Here is a 24,961-nt window from a genome sequence, read left to right as displayed (position 1 = left end):
AGGTCACGTTATAAAGCGGGTCGGTAGCTGCTGCCGGAGAGAGGAGGACTGCGCAAAAAAAAAAAAAAAAAACACACACACACGGTCCGGATTTGTGCCTGGCTGACGTCATGGGGAGCCACCGACCTCTCTGACAGGATCCAGCAACGAAAAGCACCGGGAGGATAGACGATCAACACTCAGCCAGGGGGGCCGGTTATTATTATGTCGACGGGAACATCACCGTTTTGTGCCTCGGTAAAGTAAAAAAAAAAAAAAAAAAAAAAAAGCCGGGGCGCGGAGATTTCGCTTTTCTTTTTTTTTTTTTTGCTCGATTGTGCGAATGCGGCGCACTATGAGAGCGCTCCTCTGTCATTAACGGCTGTTTTCAGCCTTAAAAAACGAGCTGCACCGGGGAGGAGATAAGCAGCCAGAGAACAACCGTTAATCCCCGGGACGGTCACATTCACGGCGGGGCTCGGACCCGACAGAAATGGACAGGGCAGCACGAACTGGATTAAATGATAGGGAGTGACGAGACGCCGCGAACAAAGCGAACCTGAAGTGTTATGCCCGTTAATCCGTATGGTCTTTATTTGACTGGAAATGGGAGCTTTAACAAGCAGGCAGAATATAGGCGTGGAAGAAGTGGACATTCCGTCCAATTCGGTGTACCGTTATCCACCGAAATCTGGTAAGTCACCAACAACAGGTCAGACTGATTGAATGCTCTCAGTTTTATTCGCAGATTGTGTATTTTTTTTTAAGGCTCTACACGCATTGGAAACTAGCCTAGGCATCACCAGCAAATCCATCACCATCATACCTTGTTGCTGACAGGCCTGTAGGGGCATTTCAGCCTCTAACCTGGAGCTACCTGTGGAGAGACAGAGAGAGGATCCATGCTTCATGATTTATCAGAAACACCTTTCTACTTAATTTGTCTTTTAGCATATTCACAGTATACCTTCCCAATCCTCTCTACTTCATGATTGTTTTTTTTTTTGATAATTTATTATAATTTATTTCTAGCACTGCAGCATTACATGGAGGGATAAAACCCATAGCAGCAACACACAGGGACATATTACCACTTTACTTCTGTATTTTGAATCCTACTGATTATCCATCTAGCATATTTATATATGTTAAACCGTATATTCTCTTTTATTTAATGTGTATGAGAGACAGAACTGGGATTGCAGCTGTAAGCAGTCTTTTAGGGATCTGGACATGGAAATAAAAAGAGCAACATCACCATCAGCAGTAGAGATGCTTTAATCTGTGGAAGTTATGGTTGTGTTCAGTCAGTGTAGATGAGGTTTTAATTTTAAGTAGGACTGCAATCGTTATTGTCACTTTCAAGTAATCTGGTGATTATTTTTTACATTAAATGATTCATTGATTAGTCAATAAAATGTCAGAAAATAGTGAAAAAAAGACACTTTCCAATCCAAGGTGACAACGGTCCAAAACCCAAAGAGATTCAATTTACAATGATATGAAATTAAAAAAAAGCAGCAAATCCTCATATTTGAGAGGCTGTAAATGTTGAGGGTTTGGCATTTTTGCTGAGTAAATGAATGAATTGTTGATTCATTTTATGTTGCAGCTTTAATTTAAAGTCAAATAGACGTCTCAGCACTCCTTCAGTATTAAAACTCACCTAGCACAGAATACTTTTTCAGATGTTTAGTCCTATTTACTGATTCTTTGATGAGTTATTATCTCACTAAAGTCTTCATTTTGTTCATTTTTTTAGGGGCTGCAACTAACAATTATTTTCATTATCAGTTATTTTACTGATTATCTGATTAGTTGTTTGACTTATGAAATGTCAGAAAATTGTAAGAATTATCAATTTATGTTTTCCAAAGCCTGAGATGACGTCTTCATATGTCTTCTTTTGTCCTGACCAACAGTCCACAACCCAAAGATATAGATTTTTTTATCATAGAAGACTAAAGAAAGCAGAAAATATTCACATTTTAGAAGCTAGAATCTGAGAATTTTGATTTTTTTTTTCTTGAAAAATGATTTATCGATTTTGAAAATAGTGGACGATTAATTTTCTATCGAATGACTAATCATTGCAGCTCTAAATTTTGTATTATATATTATTTAAAGTTCTTATACTGCTGTTTGCTTTGACATAACTTCAGCACAGATGCATTTTTAAGTGGGGAAAGGTTTATGCAAAGTATTTGGTACCACAATCACAAACTGTCAAACAACACCCAACCCTGCTCTCTTCAACCCAACTCACCTGACTGTCCTTTGGACCCCAAACTGACCTGTGTGTTTGTGTGTGTGTTTTGAATCTGTCTTGTTAATGTTCCTCCATGTGACATTTTCTGATTACAGCACAGTGTTCAGAGCCCTACCGGGGTTTAGCCGTAATCCAATATTAACGTCAAAAATGGTATTGCGATGAAATAATGCTGTTGCTTTTCAATTCTACTGTGAGCAGTGGCATAAAATAAATTAAAGCCTCTCACAAAATGAGATCTCAAACTGAATCAGGGAATAGTTTTATTATATTGAGATGTGATGTGTTAGGCTATATACCGATATTACAATAATATCTTAGATTTATAGTGTTACTATGTCCTAAAGAAAGGAGAGAAAGGAAGAACAAGTGCTGACTTGCCATTAGCGCCTGTCTCACCGCACTTTGGCTGAATTTGTCACAGGCTGTATGAATTTGTGATATAACAGTGCTGGTTGCAGCCTGAAGGAGTGGTGCTGGTGCTGGTGCCGGTGTCGGTGCCGGTGCTGGTGCTGGTGGTGGGAGGGGCAGGGGAGGTGGTGGCAGCGGCTGCAGGTGAAACCGATCTGTCAGCCCCAGTTCCTGTCTGCGGGATCTGGTGACAAAGCCTCGGCCCAGCTCACCTCTCCTACCTTCTGTAAATAATAATAAAGCAATGAAGGCGGAGAGAGGGAGAGAGAGAGAGAGAGAGAGGGAGTGTCGTCATCGGGGCTTTTTTTAGCTCATGATTTGTACTGTTATGGATTTTTCTACAGGTCAGAGCATCCAAACCCTTTGTCCTTTTCTCCTGCATTAATACGCATGAAACAAGACAGGACCTGATTCAGATCCAGACTAGATGTCCTATCAGCAGATACATGACTTGACCGTCCAGCATGTTATTTAAAGACTGTGAACCACCATTACAGTCTTATGATATTAGCCCAACCTGTGATTAAAAAGCAGAACGTCTATTTAGTCTTGTTGTCACCAACCTAAAGTTGCAGTAAACAGGTGGACGAGCCGCAGGCCAACAATGACCTCTCCAGTCCTTTGTAGGGTTTAATTAGTCTTCTTGAAATAAGAAAAGAAAAAAAAACAAATCTACATTTTTCCCATCATTTCTTACAAGTCTTACAAGGATCACAGGGATATTTTGTGCATCTGTAAAGCTCACTAGTTGTTGTGTTTAATGTTTGAGATCTAGCAGTTTGGGGCTTTTTTTGGGTCTCTGTGGATGACAGTGCCAGTTAAACGGTTCAAATATTAAAGGGAGTTGTAAATGTTTCATGCCACTGAAGTGCCAGATGGGTGGGTGTTGCAACACAGCAAAAAAAAAAAAAAGACCGTCGCACAGCGAGAAATCTCAGTTTTAAGCGTTCATTTTGTTTGTTATTGAGCCCTAAAATCTTATACCCATGAAAAACAGACTGAGAGAATTTCACCAGTTTATAATTATTCAACATTCCTATAAAAATAATACAAATCTAACCCCGACAATCAGACTAAATTGCTGTTACGTTTTCTGTTTGGACAGCTGAAGAAATCAGAGATGAGAGCAGCGATTTCAGGCTCTTTAACCAGGCGAATGAAAATCAACCAGAATCAAGTTTTTATATTCTTGTTCTGTATTATTTCAAGAAGAAAAAGTCATTTCTAATGGTGGAATTTGTTTTATTCTAAGAAAAAGTGAAAAATGAAGTCTTGAAAGCTAAAGACACAGAGCAACGGACAAAACATGATAAACGTTTTCTCAAAACAAAGATGATCAACATAACTTATGGATTTAAGTCTTTAAAACAGAATATAAAAGTAACAACCTTCATTGACATTGAAACCAGGTTTATAAAGCACAAAATGATTCACGGCTACGGCTCAGACACATCGTGCTCATCTCTAAAGTCTTTTATAATCTCAGCTGACGGTGTGATGCATTTTTCAGTTTTTCCATCTTTCAAAGTGAGTTTTCTTTGTGTGCAGGGAGTTACTTCGCCAGCCATTTCATCATGGGGGGAGAGAAGTTTGACTCCACCCATCCTGAAGGTTACCTGTTCGGGGAAAACACAGACCTTAACTTCCTGGGGACCAGACCAGTAGCGGTAGGTATTCTCACACATTAATAATAATTTCCCAGAGCTCAGGGAATTGTTTCCAAAACACAAATATATTCAGTTTACGATGATACAAAACAAAGAAAAGCAGCAAATCAAGCAAAAGAGCATTTTTTTTTTGTTGCTTAATAGCTGACTCGACAGTCGCTGATTAATTTAGTGTTGATCGGCTGATTGAATTTCAGCATTAAAAGGCCTCTTTGTCATTAAACAGAAGCTGCTGCATCTCTGCAGCCGTGACTCCTGCAGCGGCGATTAACAGGCTTTCAGACTGTCACTGATTGAAATTTATTCCAACGTCTCATCCTGTCAAACTAATTAAAAAATGAAATGACAGTCTGCCAGCTCCCCGATACAGAGAGAGAGAGAGGCTGATAAGCGACGGGGGGGTTCGCTCGGGAGCGTTCGTTCATTCCCGAATTGTGAAGCTGAAGGTTAAACTTATGAGAGCTGCAGATCAAAAAGAGCCCGAGCCCCGAGAGGAGAGAGAGAGAGACAGAGAATTTGACACAGACGTAAGGGAAGAGTTTGGAGGGGAGTTAAAGTCGAAAAAAAAGAGAATTTGAAAAGCGAAGCTCAGCCGGGTGATAATGGAGAGACTCGTTTGCATCTCTCTGTGCGCTAATCTCAGTCACACTGCTGTTTCTGTCTAGACTGGGGCTAAAATTAGGAGTGCAGTTTTTCTCCCGATTATGTGGGTGTTTATAATCCTCTTGTGGGCACAGAATTCAGCTGGTGATTTTTTTTTTTTCTTTTCGGTATGTGTGTCTGAAGCTTTACCAGCATTATATAATGTTTGGTGGTTTCTAAGCAGATGGTGCTGCGGAATCATAAACCCGGCCGCAGTTGTTGTGTTCTCGGTCTCCTGCACCGCTCGACAAATATGATAATGGACGGGCTATATTTAGTGATTTTTTTTTTTCTGAAACTCCTGCCAGAAGCGTTGGGCTGTTTTTTGAAATTGCTTTTTCAGTTTCATAAGCCCTTCTGTTCAATTTATTATTGAATAGAGCCTTATATAAACACTCCTCTCACATTTATTTGAAAAAGGGAAAACAGTCGAACCTTTTTCAGTTTAGTCTGAGCCTGTGAGAGGAAGTACAGAGTGTTTCAGTGTCTCTGGGTGGCTGCTCTGATGTTTCGTGATTTCTAATAAGTTTCAAGACCTACACTGTTGCCCGTGAGATTCCTAATGAATGGCTCTTTTCAGCATCTGCTACTCCGTGTGTGTGTGTTTGTTTGTGTGGTTTACAGGCGTGACTCCCCGCTGAGCCCAGATGTGTGTAATAGTACTGAATATGGTGCCATTCACAGCGCACACAAACACACGCACAGATGAGGGGTTGTAGTGCGGAGGTATCCGACCACATCCTGCATGTTTCTCCTTCACTGATCCTCAAACCACCTCAGCTCTCCTTACGCACAGTCAGCAACTTCTGGCTTCAAACACACAACAAGAGAGAGCGCTGAGACGTGAGGCTCGAGGACCGGGTCGAGTTGAAAGGTTGCGTGTCGGTTTTACAGCAGGGTTGTTAATGTTTGATTTTATTTTGAAAGGTCGGCCACAGCAGAAAGGCAGAAAGTCTAGATATTTCACATCCTTATCTGTGACTTGGCACTATCAAAATTCCCCTGATGCAGTAAACCTCACCCATCAGATCCTTGAAACCAGCCTGAAAGAAAGAGAGACTTTGTTTGACCCTGGACTGTTTTACACCCCTGCGGTCCCTGTGTGTGCAGAAATGTGCCGAGAGCTGTCTTCTGAAGTGTCAGCCTCGTCCCTGGAAAGACATAATCCGAGCAGATTTTTCTCTCCGGCTCAGCACTTGTCAGCACCGGCGAGATCCGTGCTGACAAATCGAAACACTTTCTGTGTTGAGGTTGAACCAGGAGCGGCTGCGGTCATCGTGCTAGTCTGACTCCTCTGTGGTAACCAGAGGAATGTCGGGGCGGTTGAGTGAAGCTGAATGCGGCTACTCTTCAGTATCATAACATGTATTTTACATCTATAATATGTTTTGTTTTGTTTTGTTTTCAGTTCCCTTACGCAGCCCCTCCACCTCAGGAACCAGTAAAGACGTTACGAAGCCTTATAAACATCCGTAAGGACACGCTGCGGCTTGTTCGGTACGCTCCTGTTATCCACCTGAACACACACATAACCTCTCATTACACCACTGTTGTCTAATTTTATGTCCTCTCAGCTATTTTTAGGGAACAAGCCACAGCAGCTAATTCAAGGGATGGCGTCAAATCATGCATGTTTTTTTTTTGTTTTTTTCTTCTAGTTCAATTTTTTTTTTTTCTTCAGGCGTAGTCAAGAAAACAAAACACAGTCAAGTGTTACATAAAACATCCAATTACAAAATACCAGCTAAAAATAAAAGCACAAAGTCTCACAAGACAAACACACACAAAAAAGAAAAACATTTCAAACAAAAAAATATGTAAAGTGATCCCAAGTTTTTAAGATATTTCTGTTAATTATTGACATATTGTCATTATGTGACATCACATAGCTTCTAACAATAAATAATCCACTGTTTCAGATCATTCTTGTATGATTATTGAAGCCTAAATTTGAATTTAATTACATTTAATTCCTGTTTTATAACTATGAGTCAAACATGACTAAATGGAGTTTATATCATTGATGAGTTTAGACCGTCTCCCTAATCGTGTCTTCCGCCCTTCCTTCGACTCTCTCCGCCACCCATAGATGCAGCGAGGACCTAAAGCTGCCGGGTGACGAGGCGGCGGGTAAGAACAGGTCCTGCTACAACGTAGAGTTCACCTTTGATGCTGACACGCAGGTGGCCATCACCATCTACTACCAGGCCATAGAGGAGTTTCACAATGGAGTGCCGGTGTAAGTGGAACATTTCAGCTTTGCTTTGCTTCTTCCTGTATTGGTCAGTATCTATACTTTCCATTTTGTTATAATACCTATCATCTAGTCTCCATCAGTAAAATTACACTGAAGAGTCCTCAAAAAGACTTTCAAAGCTTTATTAGTATGTCTTGTGACACTGAAAGTCTGCAATCGTGCGAGATGAGTGGACAGAAGAACAAATGTTTTTGCGCTGACAATGCGTCTACTGGAGATACATCCTTGAACACTTTACTGTGAGATACTGACTCTCACGCTCAAGTGAAAAGTAGGGATGCAGGGATCTGATCCAACAGATGGATATCAGGGCAGATACTGACAGTTTGGTTATCGGTCAGACGTGACTGATCCACATTAAATAGATGAAGAATCTCATCAGTGTCGTATAAAATTCAGTATTTCTGCAGGCACAGAAGGCAGATGACTCTCTGGCCTTATGTTACCTTACATAAAAAAATGATCCCAATCAGTCACAAGCAGTGAAGTTTACAGATTTTAAATGTGGGGGAAAAAGAGAGCACCGGTATCGGATCAGGAGAGAAGAGGTCAAATTGGTGCATCGCTAGAAAAACGAGGGACATCTGCTATATCATTTATAGACATACAGGCTGGTATGGAAGAGAAATATGTTTCCATAAATATTCATGCGGACACTCTGCTTTCATAAGTATATTATATACATACAGTATGTCTTGTATTTGCATTTCTTGCATAAATAGCTGCTGTGAGCTTATTTCTATCCAGATAAGAGACCTTTATGTTCCTAACTTTGTCTTCAAATCAGGGAAGACAAGCAAATGTTGCTCCAGCTCACACAGAATCATCTGTCACTGCACAGAAAATGCCACATTTAAACAGAAAAAGCCTATCATGACTGAAATAAATTATAATTAGACAATGAATCTTCCATAGACCGCTGTAGGTACGATCAAGTACTGCCTGATACCTGAGCTGACAGATCTATCGTGCGCTCATATCATGTATTCCGTGCAGCTGCGTGCACTGATCGACTGTATCCGCATTTTTCCTGCAGCTACCTGCCCCAGGACAGCTCTCTGCAGTCTGAGACGGTGCACTTCAAGAGGGGAGTTTGCCAGCAGTTCTGCCTGCCCTCACACACCGTCAACCTCAGCGAGTGGGCCGACGAGGAGGTACGCCACCCGTCTGTAGGCCGAACGCTGAGACGCGGTTCCGTATGAGGCTGTTCTCTTGTGAGGAACGCAGAACAGATAGATATCTACAACACCTCTCTCCCCTTCTTTTCTCCTCAGCTGCTGTTTGATATGGACAAGGAGATCTTCCCCATGGTGGTGCAGGCCGTGGTCGACGAGGGGGAAGGTGAGTTGAGTTAGCGTCTGTTTATCACGCCGATGGTCCGATGTGAGAGTAAAGCTGCAGAGTTTTAAGTGAAGTTTGCTGTTTTTATATCCACAGAACATTTGGGACACTCTCATATTCTGCTGGCGACATTTGAAAAGGTAAGAATGAAGCTTTTTATTAGAGTCAGTGTGGATTTTGGTGTTTTACAGCAGATACCAGGATGTCACATGCAACCACATGATAACAGTGTAAATATTTACTGCTATTATTATACTGCTGTATTGTAATAAAGCTGTGATTACTTTCATTATCAGACTTTCCCAATCCTTTAGTTATAAAATGTCAGAAAATAATGAAAAATTATGTATTCAGTTTGTTTTGTGTTTATGGTTTGAATCTGTGTGTTTTTGTTTGTTAGTCATCTTGGTTCATATGTGGAAAAGTGTGTTATGTGTCGGTTAGTTTTCTGACAGAATAAAACCAAAACAGACTAACGTCCATCACAGTTTCCCCAAGGTGACGTCTTCACTTTGCTTTTTTGCTTTGACCAACCGCTTAAATCCCAGAAATATTCAATATGAAATGACTTAAAACAGAGAAAAACAGCAAATCGTCACATTTTGAGGAGCTAGAATCAGCATGTTTTGGCATTTTTGTTTAAGAAAGGACTTTATACTTGATTATTCTCTCTTGAGTTTGCAACATGAATGTGTAGAGAATCACCAGCACAATAAGGACACACACTGTATTGATTTACCTTGGTGTTGTGGAGTAAATCAAATAAAACATTTTTACAAAATACCTTTTAGAGTTAATGAAGTTATAATGTTTTGGAGATTACAACTGCAGCTTTTTTAAGATATTTTTGAGAAAATTTGAGAAAATATCATTAGTTTTTTGACGTTTGAGCTCAGAAAATCCCAGACAAATCACTGTATTACATCAAAATGTTACATATTAGTGTAATGATTTAATATGTTGGCCTAACAAAATGTGCTGCAGTTATGAACTGACGATTATTCCTTCAGCAAGGCCTCCACTGCCTGAAAACATATATGCTTTAGGTGTGTGTGTGAATCCAGGATACATGCAAAGAGGATGTTTTATATAACGTAATTACTGTTGCTTTCCTTGGCAGCACATGGATGGGAGCTACTGTGTGAAGCCTCTGAAGCAGAAACAAGTGGTGAATACGCCTGCTTCTCCTCTCTCCTCCCTTCCTTCCTCCTTTTGTGTTACATTTTTTATGCTTTTTAAAAAGACAAAAGATAAACCAAAGCTTTATTTTCCCTTTGAATATTACGCCTGACTTACGAGACCTGCTTCCTTCATTCTTCAACATGTTCCTTTTTCCCAGGTGGATGGAGTGAGTTATCTACTGCAGGAGATCTATGGGATCGAGAACAAATACAACAGCCAAGAATCAAAGGTAAACGAGAGACGACTGCTCCTCTTTGAACGCATCAGAAGTGACATCAATGCGTAGCTGCTGTCGCGTAGCTCGAAAATTCTCTTTCTTTCTAATGTTTCGACGTTTTTTTTTTGTTTTTTTTTCAACTACAGGTTGCCGACGACGAGATCAGCGACAACAGCGCGGAGTGTGTGGTGTGTTTGTCGGACGTGCGGGACACACTCATCCTGCCGTGCAGACACCTGTGTCTCTGCAACGCCTGTGCAGACACTCTGCGCTACCAGGCCAACTGCTGCCCCATCTGCAGACTGCGTGAGTTTGAGAAGTGGTTTCTACTCATTAAAAACAGATTAGTAAAACTGACAAAAGCTGCATCCTAAGAACCGACTGTTTTATACACAGAAGGGGATATTTACTGAGGATATAGCGTTCCTCTTGCAGGATGAAGACACGCTTGCCAAACCAAAACTATCCTCTCTTCAAGCAGTGTTCAAGTTCAGAAGCAGAAAATACTTCCTGGTGTGGCGGGGCTACTTTATATCTGTAATTTTAATGAATACATCACAAAATTGAAAAATATTGTGATGCCAATTTGTTTGCGATAATGCTGATGAAACAGATGTCCTGTATTTTAAAGTTTTAGACTTTTGTTTCCCTAATATGGACGGTGTTTTTGAAATTAGCTTAATTTCCTCCCAGCTTTTTTTTTAGCCTCAAATATATCAGTTTTTCTCAGAAAGTGTAAAAGTCATTGTCATTGCAATTATCTGACACATGTCATTATCAACTTCTTGTTTCTCTCTCAGCGTTCAGAGCTCTGCTGCAGATCCGAGCCATGCGGAAGAAACTCAGTCCTTTGTCGCCTACCAGCTTTAACCCCGTCATCACCTCCCAGACGTCTGACTCAGAGGAACACTCGGTACGACATATAGAACATATCCGACATAATCACGCATCCTCACTCTCAATAAACTCACACTCCCGGTGTGTCCTTGTCCGCAGGCGTCGGAGCACATCCCTCCAGGCTACGAGGCGGTGTCTCTCCTGGAAGCGCTGAACGGGCCCCTCAACACCTCCTCGGTGGCTCCTCCTCTCCACTCGGGTCCCAGCCACGTCTCCGGAGCGCTGCCTCCTTACAGCAGTGACCCCCACCCGGCACCGGCCCGCTCCCCCTCACCTCTAGACCACTCCAACTCCAGTCAGGGACTCAAACTCAAGAAGAGTGGTTCGAAGTGAGTCCGCCTGTTAGGCCTAAGCCAAGTATTGGTGACAGGAAATTCTTCTTTTTGCTACGTGGAATAGCAGGAAGGATATAATCGTAAAATCATGAGAATGTGTTTGAAAATCAATGTAGCGTTTTGGGACTTCAGTCAGGTTCAAACTAATGCTGAGAATTATTTTTGAGAGTTTAAAAATAGGTTTAAACCTGTTTTCCACCTGGATTTCATGCCCCCATGCATCTAAAATTAGTTTTCTACTGCAAGAAAACACAATTTACATGGGGAGAAAATGCAAATAAGCTGCTGATTATCGATCCTTTAAAGTAATGAAACATATATCAAATGTTTATATTATTTGCACTCAAAAATAAGCCGAGTCATTTGTGTTATTTTACATCTGATTTTAAATATTCTGGAAAAGAAAATCAAGATAAACACTTGTAAATTCATGGGTTTTTTGTTTTTTTGAAAAGTAGGAATTAAAAAAACTATTATGTTTTTTTATTATTCTCATTTTCTATCATTATTTACTTGTACATCAAACCCATTTTGGTTGTTTTTGTCCTAAGCGAGTCTATTATTGTTGTTTATTTTAGGTCACTTTCCCAGAATTCCTCTGTGCTTCCTGAGGAGGAGGATGAGAAGTCTTGCAGTGAATCAGAGGCCTGTCGCCACAAACTCGCTGTGGATCAGCAGGAGGTATGTGTGTGTGTGTGTGTGTGAGTGTGTGTGTGTGTGTGTGTGTGTGTGTGTGTGAAAGGCTGTGGATGTGTACGTTAGTGTGTGTGTGTTTGCAGGATTACGTGGTGTTGTGAGCTCCTCTCTTATCGCTGCTCTCGTTGTTTTACAGTGCGGAGTGACTCCAGACAGCGAGAACCTGACTCTCTCCTCGTCTGGAGCCATCGACCAGTCATCCTGCACCGGAACCCCGCTCTCCTCCACCATCACTTCCCCTGAAGGTGCACACACACACACACACACACACACACACACACACACACACACACACACACAAATTTGTAGTAGCACTAAACAATGTAGGGCTGCAACTAACGATTATTCTCATTATCAATTAATCTGTCCATTGTTGTTTGGTCTATAAAATGGTGAAAAATGTCGATGGCTGTTTCCCGAAGCCCAAGCTGACGTCCTCAAATGTCTATTTTTGTTCCGACCAACAGTCCACAACAAATACATTCAGTTTAGTATCATAGAAGACTAAATATACTAGAAAATATTCACACTTGAGAAGCTGGAATCAAAGAATTTGGTAATTTTCTTCCTGAAAGAGGATTCGAAACGATAAATCGATTAATTTAATTGTTGGCAACTAATGAATTCATCAGTTAATCGTTGCAGCTCTTCAACAATGGATGTTATAAAGTGAAGTCTCTTTTCCTGAAGGGAAAGTATCAATCTTTATTAAATAAAATGCTTCTAATGCTTTTAATGCTTCTTATGAAGCACAAAACACTTTGAATGAGCTATTTTGAAGTTGCCGTGGAGATCTTTCTCATATCAGATCAGTCTATAAAAATAATCGTTCCCCTCGAATGCAACCAGAAAAAATTGGTAAAATAAACCCAACAGTTATGAGAATAATCAGACCAGCACTTCCTCCCTTTATTTTCAACTTCCATCCATGCCAGCTGTGTGGTTAAATGCATGAATATCCTGCAAACGCTTTATACACAGCATGTGAGGAAACATATTTAACATCTTGTCATTCTATGCTTGTGCACTGTCGGACTTTAGAGGGTAGGCAGCAGAATTCTTTACCTTCTTATAATAGATTTATCAGTAAGAAAGAAGGATTGAGTGTCCATCTTGCTGTCAACGGTCTTTAATTAAATCTTCATGGACAAACTGAATTTTAAAATGACGCAGCATTTTTTTTTTTCCTTTGTGTCATTACTCTTCAACTCATCACAGTTTTCCAGCAGAGATATCACATCTTCATTTGTACCAGGTGCCAAATATCACTCTCTGCTCATTTCATACATGTCCCGTCATGTCTGAATAAAGCTGCAAGGAGCATTCATGTAAAACTCCCCTCTGTCTGACTGACAAAAATCTACCACTCGTCACGTTTTCCATGTCTGAAAAGGGCTCATGCAGATGCAGATGTTCTTGTAACTTGCTGTGTAAGATACAATTTCCCTGCATGGGGTTCATTCTTTTGTAGTTTATCTTAAATAACTTTAAATTCAAACTGCATTTCATATACTGTTTGTTTCTCCTTTTTTTTTTCCAGATGTCTGATTAAGAAAACACTTTCCTCAAAGTGGTGTTCAGTATCTCTGAAATGTAGCCAGAACGCTAAAAGCAAAGAGTCGAAGGCGGCGCATGGAGAATTTGAACATAAATAAATTATAATCCTGTACCACCTCAGCTCATTTTACATCGGTGCCACTGGATCAGATTTTATGGGAAATCTGCTAGATGGCTTTCTGGCACAAAACAAGAAGAGAGGACTTATTCCAGCTGGAAAGAAACGCTCACTGAAAAAATTAGTTCAAACATGTTTATCCTCTTCTGCAAAGTTAATCCTTGTGTAGCAAAGACCTGAGAAGTCTCCTCTACTGAAACATAATGAAACATTTAAACACTTTGTAAATTACTTGCTCTTCTTCTGTCTTAAGTTTTCTGCTTTTTTGAGAGCAGAGATCACTTTTTTTTCTTCTCAAAATCACCCGGCAACCTTAATAAAAAAAATCCTCCGACCCCCGAGCCGGACCGTGATGTGTGTCTCCGTCTGTCTGCCAGACCCAGTGAGCAGCAGCCTGGCCCAGTCAGTGATGTCCATGGCCTCGTCCCACTCGCAGCACTCCCACATCAGCACTGACACCATGTCCTCCATGTCAGGGTCCTACCTGGCCGGGGCAGAAGGCGAGCACGGGGGGGACGAGGGGGGAGACGCTGAAGAAGGGGAGGAGAACCAGGACGCCCCCATGGAGAGCAGAGGACCCTCGCAACAGGAGGGGGTGAGGATGGATGGATGGATAGATGGATGGATGGAGGAGAAACCGGTTACAAGATGTTGAAACTTAGCATAAATGTATCACCTGCTGATTGAACTGTCTCTGTTTTTTCCTTTCATTCAGGAATTTTCCAAGGAGCCAAAGGAACAAAACTACTCAGTGGCTGTAGAGGAGCAGGACTCGGAGGTGACTGTTTGCTGGGAACATTTTGATAAATGCCCATTTTATATATTTAATGAAGTCTTACAAACCTTTTTTTTCCTCTTTCCTCCAGGGAAACGATGTCACTGAAGAGGACTGCTCCTCCCCGTCTAATGGGAAAGGTAACTATGGTGACCATCCCTCACCTCTCACCCCTGATCTCTCACTTCCCTTTGCATCTGTTGCTCTCAGGCCATGTGAAAAAGAGCCCTTAACACAAACTTGTACAAACTGCTAGAGCAAAATACAATCACTTAGATAAATACTGCTGCTGTCAGTAAATCTTTTTGGATCATGGCTGAGTTATGACACTCCATAAAACATGAAGGGATCCTGTGTCAGGTTTTGTCCTCTAGATGGGGCAGTCCCTTTCAAAATGCACGTAACGTTGGCTGGAAACACCACAACATGCAGTTATGTGAATGAACGGCTTCTTATATGTGTGCACCAGAACCTTGTTTTACCTCACAGTGACGGCTGGGCTTTTAACTGATTTCAATAAAAAGTTGAAGTGAATATTTACTCACTTTGCTGTCGTATGTGGTCGGCCCATTATTGATCCCAGATTGTCCTTCTGCAGTCTGGTTTAGAGATCAAAAAAATCTTTCTGCAGCAAGAAGCATCTGCTCAGATTTTCATTCAAACATATGAAACATGCAAAAACTGTAATGTTGTACTTTAGAAAATAACTTCTGCCCGACTGAGTTTGTGAAAAGTGAGACAGAAACATGAACTACCTCAGGCTGTGTACCAGCTCAGGGCCTGGATCCTCCAAAATCTGTATTTCTACAGATTCATACATCGTAACAACAAGACCGCCCCCGTATTTCAAAGTCTCCTCCAAATGAGGCCAAGAAATGCAGCCTTCTCTTTGTCTGCATTTGGAGGACACAACCGCTGCACCCTTCTGCAGCTCTCCATGCCCCACAATCAGTTTTTTATCGTAGTAATCAGATGAGCCTCATAATGGCAAAGTTGTGAGAAATCGAGAGTATAAGAACATTTATCAGCTTTAAAACTAAATACCTAAAAGTCTGGGGGTTTTGTATAAATGGCTAAAATTCATCAAAAATATCACACAAAATATCTAATCTGTTAATCTGACTATTATCCACTTCTATTCATTCTCACAAGGCTTTTCTTTCCAGAGAATGTGATCAATTACTCATTACATACTGAAAAAGTAATTACACTTCTTCACTTATTACTTAAGAGCAAATGTAATCTATTACATTACTCGTTTGTTATTCAGCCCAGCTCCTCCTTTTCTGCATTGAGGATGTTTTATGCCGTACAGACTGTAAAGCCCAGAGACATTTGTGATTTGTGGTATTGAGCTATAATAGAACAAAGAACGCACACTGTCTTCTGTGCTTGCAATTAGAGGAGATTTATTGGGAACAACGTTTCGGTACACAGACCTTCATCAGGTTATTCCATATAACACTCAAACAACCTAACCGTTGTTCCCAATAAATCTCTAATCGCAAGCACAGAAGACAGTGTACGGGAGCCCGTGGTCTTCTCCGACGCACCTGTCTATCTCAGGTGTGCAGAAGTTCTGCTCCTTGATATCGGGCTATGATTTGACCTCATAGCAGGATCAGGAGGAATGATTACAGCAAGAAAAAACCTGCTTCAATGTTCATTCACGCACCAGACTTGTGAAACTATCTTCTAATGTAGGCCTCTCAGTAACACACAACATGTAAATAAGACAACTTTGGAGTCACCGGAGTCTAATCCTCCATCACCTCCAGCCTCCGCTCCAAGCTCTCACGTTCCCCATCAGAGTCTCTGCTGAAAAGAAACTGATATCGACCCTCCATCAAACTCTCAGAAACACAGCAAACAAGTTTAGTAAGTGTAATGTAATAACTGAATTTTGAATAGTGATCTTTTACAGCACTTGTAAGTACTGTAATCACATTACTGTAAAGCCAGGCATTAACTCCACAGCCTGGATATGTCGTTCATCACACAGTGAAGTTTTTCTCTGTGTGAAACTAGACTTGTTTTGGAAGAAAAAAAAAAAAAGAGCATCCAGCCCCTGAATAGTTACACAGCAGATGGATCAGGCAGTGACATTTATTTATTTCCCTCTCCTATTTTGCAATCAGTGTTTCCTGATTGATGAATTTAATGGCCAGTAATTGAGTCACTTGTAATGAATATCGTCCAGTTTCCAATCAATCAGCTCACTCACAACAGGAAACGAGCACATACAAGCATCCTGTGTCATTTAGATGAGGTTCTACTGCACACCAGGCTAATGACTTGCATATGCATGATTTGCACTTCTGCATAAATGTTTGTGTGTACAGTATGTATGTTAGTGTATCTACTGTATGTGTATGAGGTGTATCATTTACATGTTTTTTGCTCACAAAGCTCTGCGATCCGCAACTGCTTTTTTAACCGCAGCATCATCAAGTGAAAGCTTCAACATGCTCCATCTGCACTGCTACCGAATGCTGTTTATGTCCCTGCGAGTGTGTGTGTGTGTGTGTGTTTGTGTCTGTCTGTGTGTGTGTGTGTGTGTGAGAGTGAAGTCAGTGAAAGAGAAGACGTTGTGGTGTACGGTGAGTGCGAGCCAATGAACAGTAGGGCTTGAAGCAAACGTAACAAGGTCACCTCTCATCAGACGACAGTTTGAAACATGTTTATGTAAATTAGTTTAGTTTCTCTGTGACCTGTGTGTGTGTGTGTGTGTGTGTGTGTGTGTGTGTGTGTGTGTGTGTGTGTGTGTGTGTGTGTGTGTGTCCTGACACCTCGGGCCAGACTGAAACAATCTCTGAGTACCTGTGAGTTCACTGAATGACCTTTCAGTTCTTTAGGAGACACGCGGACCGGTGCTGCCTGACAGACTGTGAATGTGCACATGCACTGTAGGATGTATGTTTGCACGCACGTGTGTGTGCATCTGCACCAGCGCTGCCAGACAGCTTCTGTATGTGCCCTGTCTATGTCTCTGTGCTGAGCTGCCAACCATTCAGTCATCTTTGCCAATTCCTCCTCATTAGTGCACACACACACACACACACACACACACACACACAGGCTTGCTGCAGGCATGCAGGCACTTGCACATGTTACACATGTCAGTGTTTATTATCTGGCCATGCTGGAAAAGGCAGAAAACATTACAATCATTTGCCTCAGTGTGTTGATTGATAGCTAATAAATTGAGAATATGATAAAAAGTGGCTTTAAAATAAAATGGCAGATGTCTGGTGGTTTTGTATAAGTGACTAAAATTCAGCAAAAAACCCAAAATACATCATAAAATATCTAATCTGTTAATTTAACTATTTACTACTTCTACTGCTTTTATTAATTCTCTCAAGAATTGGTGTGTGACTGGTTTTGTTTCCAGAGAAAGCACAAAATAACTGAAAATCTAAAAAGTAACGAAAATTAAAGGTGCTCTGTAGAGTTGACGTTTGTGTTTATGTTTAAGGTCTGATAAACATGCTAAAGGCATTTCTTTCCTCCTAAAACATCTGCAAAGCTGAATTTTTAAATATTTTATATGTGCATTTTTAATGTCCACGTTTGCTGTTGATCAGTGAAATAGTTTCAAATCTTTTGAGGGAAATTGTTTTTGCATCACCTTTGTCTGTGTGTCCATGTATGATACAAACAAATCAAGGACCCACTCAGACAAACTCCACAGATACCTTTAACTATTAAAAAAACTGCTTATACAGCACATTTCTTAAAGTAACAAAATGCTTTTCTGGGAAAATAACCCACAAAGGAGGCAAAACTGTGGCTGATGTGTTTTCCTCAAAAAAGGTTTAGGAAGACAAAGTGGCACTAAATGATAATTAAAAACATGAAAAAAGTCTCATTGTAATTGTTTTTATTTGACAAATCTGCGTTTCAATGTGAAACCTCGTCTTGTAAAGATACAAAGAAGATAAAAACCAAAAATTGAAAAACAAAACAAAAAAAAACATAAAATAAGTTAAGAAAAAAAATGGAAACAAGAAAAGTAATTAACTGAAAAATTAAGTTTTTTATATAAAAATGATTAAAATGTTGAAAAAAATGAACAGAAACAAATAAAATGGGTGAAAAACTGATGGCATCTATGATTTAATTTTCAGTTTAGTATAAAAAGCAGCATCCAAAAGACAGTTCAAGATCAATCAGGTCAATTTAGAGACACTAAGGGTTTAGGAAGGATCAATGCATTCAGTTCTGAGAGTGAAGTTTTGGAGGATCTTCAATTTTTAAACTTTAAAATGATTATTTATGAAGCTACAGTCCAAAAAACGGTGATAATAATGATAATAATAATAATAATGAAGTTTATTAATACAGCATATATAAAAACCAGAGATTACAAAGTGTTTTACAAGGACAAAATGAAAAAGAAACAGAAAAAATACATAAATACACACATGCAGACAATCTGAATAAGGGAATAAGGTAAAAATACTTTTTCAGATGCAGTAAATAAAAAAAGAAAAAAGCTGTTCTGATGAGCTGATGACGTCTGTGTCGCTGAGCCCAAACGTTTGTGTCCTTTAAACCTCTTGTTTACATTAAACTCACACTGTTCTGATGCAGAAATATTTTATTATTATTATCCTTCCAGCATGGCCAGCCTCACCCCTCCACCTCTGACAGCATCCTTCCCTCCCTCCCTACCTCCCTCCCTCCCCCCCCTGCCCGTCCGTCCCACTCCCTCCCTGCTGTGCGTGGCTGCTCTTGTTTGACCTTTGCCCTCGCTTGCAGGTGGGCGGAGCAGGTGTCCAGAGTTGGCCAATAACAATCAGGGCGTCGCCCTCTGTGACACACCCTCTTTGGGGTTGGATAATGAGCAGGCTCCCGACAGCCGATTCGCCGGTGAGTGGCACCCTCTCGAACATGGACCGATGAGAGCTGAGGACCGGGCATGAGAGTGTTTGGAGAGGGGGAGGAGAGAAAAGTGAGGAAGACGAGGAAGCAGTGCATGAGTTATCAGTCAGACAAATTAAGGAGAAAGACATGATGAGCTAGAAAGAAACAAGAGAAGCACATTACTAGCGAGTAATCAGAGAGGAGGTGTTGTAGCATCTTTTCCCAGCATGAAGATATCTGGAGCCTTCCTTCTTCTCTTCATCACTATCCTTTGGTGTTGTGGTGCTTCATCGCTTTTTCAGTACTGGTTAGCTGTGCACTCTCTCCCTCCTCTCCCCTCCTCAGCTGGAGCCCTGGTGTGTGAGTGTTGGTGTGCGTGTGTGTGTGTGAGTGTGTGTGTGTGTGTGTGTGTGTGTGTTATCTGACGAGTGTGTCTTGCATGCTGTGTGTTTTCTGTCTGTGTGTGTGAGCGCGAGAGAGTAAAAGAGTCTCGACCAGTTGAAGTTCATGTTCAGCGTCTGCCAGCTCCGAGCCGCTTTGCCAAACATCTGCAACTCATCCTCACACCCCCCACCCCCCCTTCATGATCCCTCCTGTCCTCCCCCCCAAATCCTCCTCCCCCGCCTCGTAGCGCTTGGTGGTTCACCGTGATGAGAGCCAAAGGTGTTTAACTGTGTTTTTAAATTTATTTAATTTAGCGTAAAGGCGACAAATTTCCTTCACAACCTTTAGCTCTGCATCATTCTCGTAGCTCCACCTCACCTCCCTCCTCCCAAACCCTGACTCCCCCTCCCCCCCTCCCCCACCTCCCTTCATCCCCTTGAACCCACATCACTCCTTCGGTCTTTTATGGTGGATGTTGTGACATGGTTTCTCTTTGTGTGTCGTAAAAGTGTTCTGTTATCTCTCTTGTTTCTCTCCTTTTTTTCCCGCCTCCGCCATTCTTCGCATCTTCTGCTGTCTTTTCCTGGACATCCTCCTTCCTTCTTCCTTTCTCTCTTTTTCTTCTTTCCTTTTGTCTCTTTTCCTTCTTTCGCCTTCTTTCGGATGGACAGATGAGGAGTCGTGCCCAGTGCACATTGAGGACTAGGTATGGTGTTATGGTTAGATGGTAGATCAGGGTCACATATTGTAGTTTCCTTTTATCTTTTATGCACCGTAACAATCCCTTTCTTTGTCTAACTGCTCATATTAGCTGTGTAGCATGATTTATTGTTATTTTAGATTACACCTCCTTTTTTTCTACAAAATATAGTATAATTTAGTAGCATTTTACTGATTTAGCCGTCACTGACTGTTGTGTAGAAAGAAAAGACCAGACTTCCTTCTTTTTTATGTGGTATTTATCTTTTCCCAATCACCCAGAATCTACCTTGATATATATTTTATCACACTTTTCCAGTTGCACAGTAGTTGAGCTTTCAACGCTGATTTTATCCATTATTCACATTTTCCCTGGTCGAGATTTAAAACGATCAATAATGAATGTTATGCCCTGAGAGTTGAATTGTTTCTGGTTGTTATTCACCAACATTTAGAGATGATGGGGGTTTTATTACAGGCCAGGAGTGCTTGTTAAATCTCACAAAAACTATCAAAAGCAATCAAATCTGCAATCTGCATAGTCAAAATAATCAGAATATTACCTTGATTATTCAGTCAATAAGATTCTTCGCTAAAGAAATGTTTTTCTTGGTGATTAAATCAGTCAAATACTTGTATTATTGATATATTATATCTAATGTCTCAATGTAGAGTCACACCTTCACCGGCTGTGCTTCGTGGTCATAGCTGGTTATTGCAATAAACAGGATTATTGTATTGTGTTGAAGATTTATCTGTAGTAGAGTGATAACCGGAGATGTAGTCATATCTGACTTTGTCCCAAATCGAGCTGAAAACAGTAACATTCATCTCAGAGAGTCAGGACAGAGGACGGAGTTAAGAGGCAGAAATTAAAAAGCAGCAGCTTTTCCAGTCTAGTCCTGAGGTCATACCAGAGGGGCACTTCCTTTTACCACCGGGGTAAAATGAAGCCTTGAAGTGTCGTAGTACGATGCGGCCATCGCCACGTTCGAGTAATTCCAGACTACGTGTTATTTATGTCTTTCGAGAAAATCCTTAAATTCCTGCTGTGACCTAACAAGAGACTTGTCAGACTGCAAATTTAACACCTGACAATCATAACAGGTGGTCTTTCATGATGACAAACTTAAAGCAGCAGGAACAAACATGTTGCTTTTAGAGTCGTGTTGTAGACGTGAAACAAGGGGAGTGAAGGCAAAAAAAATTATTCTGTTCTGTTCCGCTGAAATGAAGCACTGCACATCTGCAACATCGTACAGATCCATCCTGTCTGACGCTCATTGAAAACAATTAGAAAAATTAATAAAGGCTGCACCTAATCAATGCATTCATTGTTTAGTGTATAAGTGACATCTTGAAAATTTCTTGTTTTGTCTGACAAACGCAAAGACGTTCAGTTAACAATCATATAAGACAAAAAAATGCAGCAAATTGTCACAATTGAGTTGCTCGACTAGGGAATGTTTGGCATTTTTATTTGAAAAATAACTTCAACGATTAATCAATCATCAAAATAGTTGCTGATTAATTAAGGATTAAGGATTATTTTGTGGCTGATTCTGATATTCTTTCATGAGATTAAAATTTGATAATGATATATCGGCAGGTATTTATTTTCTTTACACAACCTGTAACATAAATATGTATTTTTTGATAAGGTTCCCTTAGATTTTTATTTTTTTTATTTTTTAAAGATATAAAGATTAGATTTTTTTTTTCTTGTGACCAAGAAATGTAGAGAGCAGGATGTCACTACTCTGGTGGACAAACTAATAATATAATCTAATATAATATATTGATTGATTGCTTTCCTGTAGCTGCTTCTTGTTGTTTCTGACATGACGTTGCGCAGGTAAATTTCCTCTTGGTGACATTTTTAAAGAATAAACTTCCGTTTCTTTCTCTCTCTCTCTCTCTGTCTTCTTCTCTTGTTTTCAGGTCTGATGTACCTCGGGGGCTACAGGCCTGTTTTGGAGCCCCTCCCCCACCACACCTCCACCAGCAATATTAACCTGGAGGAGCAGGGGGCAGAGAACAGGGACGGCCAGAGTCCTAAACATCCTCGCCGCGGACCACTCATTGTGTAACACGTTCACACACGATCGCAAACACACACACACACACACTTACACACAAACTTAAACGTATCCGTCCAGCTCTTCTTACCCTGCCATAGTGCTGCGTCACTGGATACCGCTGATACTCGCTGATACTCGCTGAACAGGGAACCCCCTCCTCCACCTGTCTAAACATCTCCCCCGGACTGAACATGATTGTCGTCGCTGGCGCTGAAACTCCTCTCGAGTAGAACGAGGAGGGAAGAGGAACAGAGCGGCATCACCTCGCTGTCATCTGTGCACTTTTATCTCACAGAAGTTTCTTTTTTGTTTGTTTGTGACCTAACTCGATGTGGGAATGATTAGCCTACTGCTACGTTATTATTTATTACCTGTAGGTCTAACCAATGAGAGCTCTGTATTGTGACACTATCTTTAGAAAAATACATGCTGCTCCTCCTCCTCTACTTTCCTCTCCTCTCTTACCAGCCAAACAGTCAGGGGCTACTGTGATCGGCAATCGGATTTATTACTAATGTACTTCTTCTTCTCTGTTATATACTGTATGTTGAATGAGTGGTCACTATATAAAAAGTCAGCTCACACCGGACTACCTTACCGAACTCTCCTTCGGATCAGGGAGCTCCAGTCTCAGACTTTTCGCATGCAGCTTTTTTCGACTTCTGCTGACGTTTTCCTCTCCATTTCCCCGCCACGACCTTCACTCGACAACCTCCGCTGAATGTGAAGCCGGGGGGGGGGGGGGGGGAGCGGGGAGGACGAGCCGAGAAACGGCGGCCCGAAATGAAACAGGAACGGACTGAAAAACGAAACAAAAAGACACGTAACACAGAATGTAGGACGATGAACGTGGAACTCAAAGAAGGGGAATGTACAGGACATTTAAGCTATCACCTAAACTGGAATTAAACATGAACTTTGAACCCTAAACACACATTGGCTCCCCCCGTTTTACCCATCATGCCATCCTCTCCTTCTGCAGCTCCATCTTAGCATGTCAGTATTATCGTAGTGCAACTGGAAATGAACAAGTACCACCAAGCAATAAAGACGCCCTCTTCTTCTCCTGCAGGTAGACGCTCCTTTGCAGTCCAAACAAAGACTGTTTGCACTGGCCTGTTACAGTCACAGATTTAGCTAATTCAACCTGTTTTAATTGTTATTTGTTATTTTAATTTCACCGTTGTAAAGGGACGTTTTTGTGAGAAAACATACAGTGAATATGAAAACCTAAACGTGTGATTTAGCTGGCATTTTGTTCATCCTCATATCCTCCCCCCCCCCCGTTATTATTATCATCATCCTGACGAGCCCTTTTCTCCTCGTCTGTGAAACTTTTTAGTTGTTTTGGTTTTTGTATAACTTTAATGTATAGCTCACCTGTTGTTGGTGTTCTCTGTTTCTGTGTTTTAATTTGTTGCAAAACACTGTGTTGTTTATTAGAATGTGGATGAAAAATATGTGAAATATTCCTAAAGGTTTACACACATACACACACACACACACACACATGCGCGCGTTCACATAGCGAATAAAACTGAAAAAGGGATGATATCAACATTTAATGCACTATTAGCTGTTTCCTAGACGACACACTTTGCGGTGCATGAGGCGATAGTCGAGTAAGCATGTTAGTCTAGGTCAGCCTGCACCCTCCTGTAGAATACTTGATGATGGATCACTGCACACACCTGAAGTGGTACCATATCCTTCTGTAGTGTTATATATCGGTTGCTGGCACCCTATTCCCTTGGCCGAACTGCTGAGGTCAAGAGTAATGCACTACTATATCCAAGCTGCATACAGTCATGTGATCACAGTCCGAATGTGTAGATGAAGCTGTTCTCTGGCACCCGGTTGCAGTATGATATCAAAGGAATGGGTCCTGAATCCGTAAGACCCCACTTTTCTAGAATTATGAGCGAAAATGTCAAAGAAAACATCAAACGGACAATAAAGTTTTTGCAACTAACCTGTCGGGTTTGACTCTGAGTGATTTGCTGTTGATTTAAACAGAAGGGGCATTCATAAATCACAGCAGGGTCATGTTTTTGGTTTCCTAACATGGTCAACTTGTCTGAAACTTTCCTCACAGCATTAAATAATCTTTTTTTAAACTCTGGTATGCAGCGTTTTCCCATCAGAGAGCTTAGTTTATAATTTTTTGTTATCAGTAAAAATAACTTCTCAGGGCTGGAAATCAGCACCCTTCCCACATTCTGTTAAAATGTTTGATTATACAGTATATATGCCATTTTCCACCACATATCTTCAATCAGCATACAAGCAGCAAAATCTGACAAGCCTCTTACTTTCCATTTTCTTAATTTTCTCCCTGATGTTTATTTCTCGCTATAAAATTTTAATTCAAAAAGAAAGAAAGTGAAACAAAGCCAAGAAATAAACCCAAAAAAGAAAAACACTAAACAAAGCTAAGCAAAACTGAAAAAAAAACCCATTATATTTTAATTTAAAGCTGCACTTATCAATATATTTATGTTAACAATCGATCAATTGACAGTGTGTAATATGGAAAATGTCACTTGTATTAATGAACCCTCTGCAGTTCCCCTCAGATTTACAAG

At 40.8% G+C, this 24,961-nt stretch overlaps 1 protein-coding gene across 3 annotated transcripts; it reads left to right on the top strand.

Moving 5' to 3' along the window:
* Window positions 1–139: 139 nt before the first annotated feature.
* Window positions 140–24,348, top strand: rnf157 (ring finger protein 157). Of its 3 annotated transcripts, none has more exons than XM_042396608.1 (19): window positions 140–673; window positions 4,208–4,326; window positions 6,377–6,465; window positions 7,058–7,207; window positions 8,262–8,379; window positions 8,500–8,566; window positions 8,663–8,706; window positions 9,687–9,734; window positions 9,906–9,977; window positions 10,112–10,271; window positions 10,766–10,878; window positions 10,962–11,191; window positions 11,776–11,878; window positions 12,030–12,138; window positions 13,946–14,163; window positions 14,284–14,346; window positions 14,435–14,483; window positions 19,108–19,218; window positions 22,237–24,348. In XM_042396608.1, the coding sequence occupies exons 1-19, from the start codon at window positions 586–588 to the stop codon at window positions 22,383–22,385; spliced, it is 2,100 nt and encodes a 699-aa protein (XP_042252542.1). In that variant the 5' UTR covers window positions 140–585; the 3' UTR covers window positions 22,386–24,348. The 3 variants fall into 3 exon arrangements, with proteins under 3 accessions (XP_042252542.1, XP_042252543.1, XP_042252544.1); XM_042396609.1 differs by having other exon boundaries at window positions 19,108–19,300; window positions 22,237–22,325; XM_042396610.1 differs by lacking the exon at window positions 19,108–19,218.
* The last annotated feature ends 613 nt before the right edge of the window (window positions 24,349–24,961 follow it).

The sequence above is a fragment of the Thunnus maccoyii genome, chromosome 20 (assembly GCF_910596095.1).
Source record: "Thunnus maccoyii chromosome 20, fThuMac1.1, whole genome shotgun sequence".
Taxonomy (NCBI): domain Eukaryota; kingdom Metazoa; phylum Chordata; class Actinopteri; order Scombriformes; family Scombridae; genus Thunnus; species Thunnus maccoyii.
The sequence above is the reverse complement of the archived record's forward strand: the minus strand, read 5'-3'. Positions and strand labels throughout refer to the sequence as shown.

Coding starts and splice junctions, on each gene's coding strand:
- rnf157 (XM_042396608.1), top strand. CDS start 586: ATGGGAGCTTTAACAAGCAGGCAGAATATAGGCGTGGAAGAAGTGGAC. Junction 8,707..9,686: donor TGCTGGCGACATTTGAAAAG/GTAAGAATGAAG, acceptor TTTCCTTGGCAG/CACATGGATGGGAGCTACTG. Junction 14,484..19,107: donor CTCCCCGTCTAATGGGAAAG/GTAACTATGGTG, acceptor CCTCGCTTGCAG/GTGGGCGGAGCAGGTGTCCA.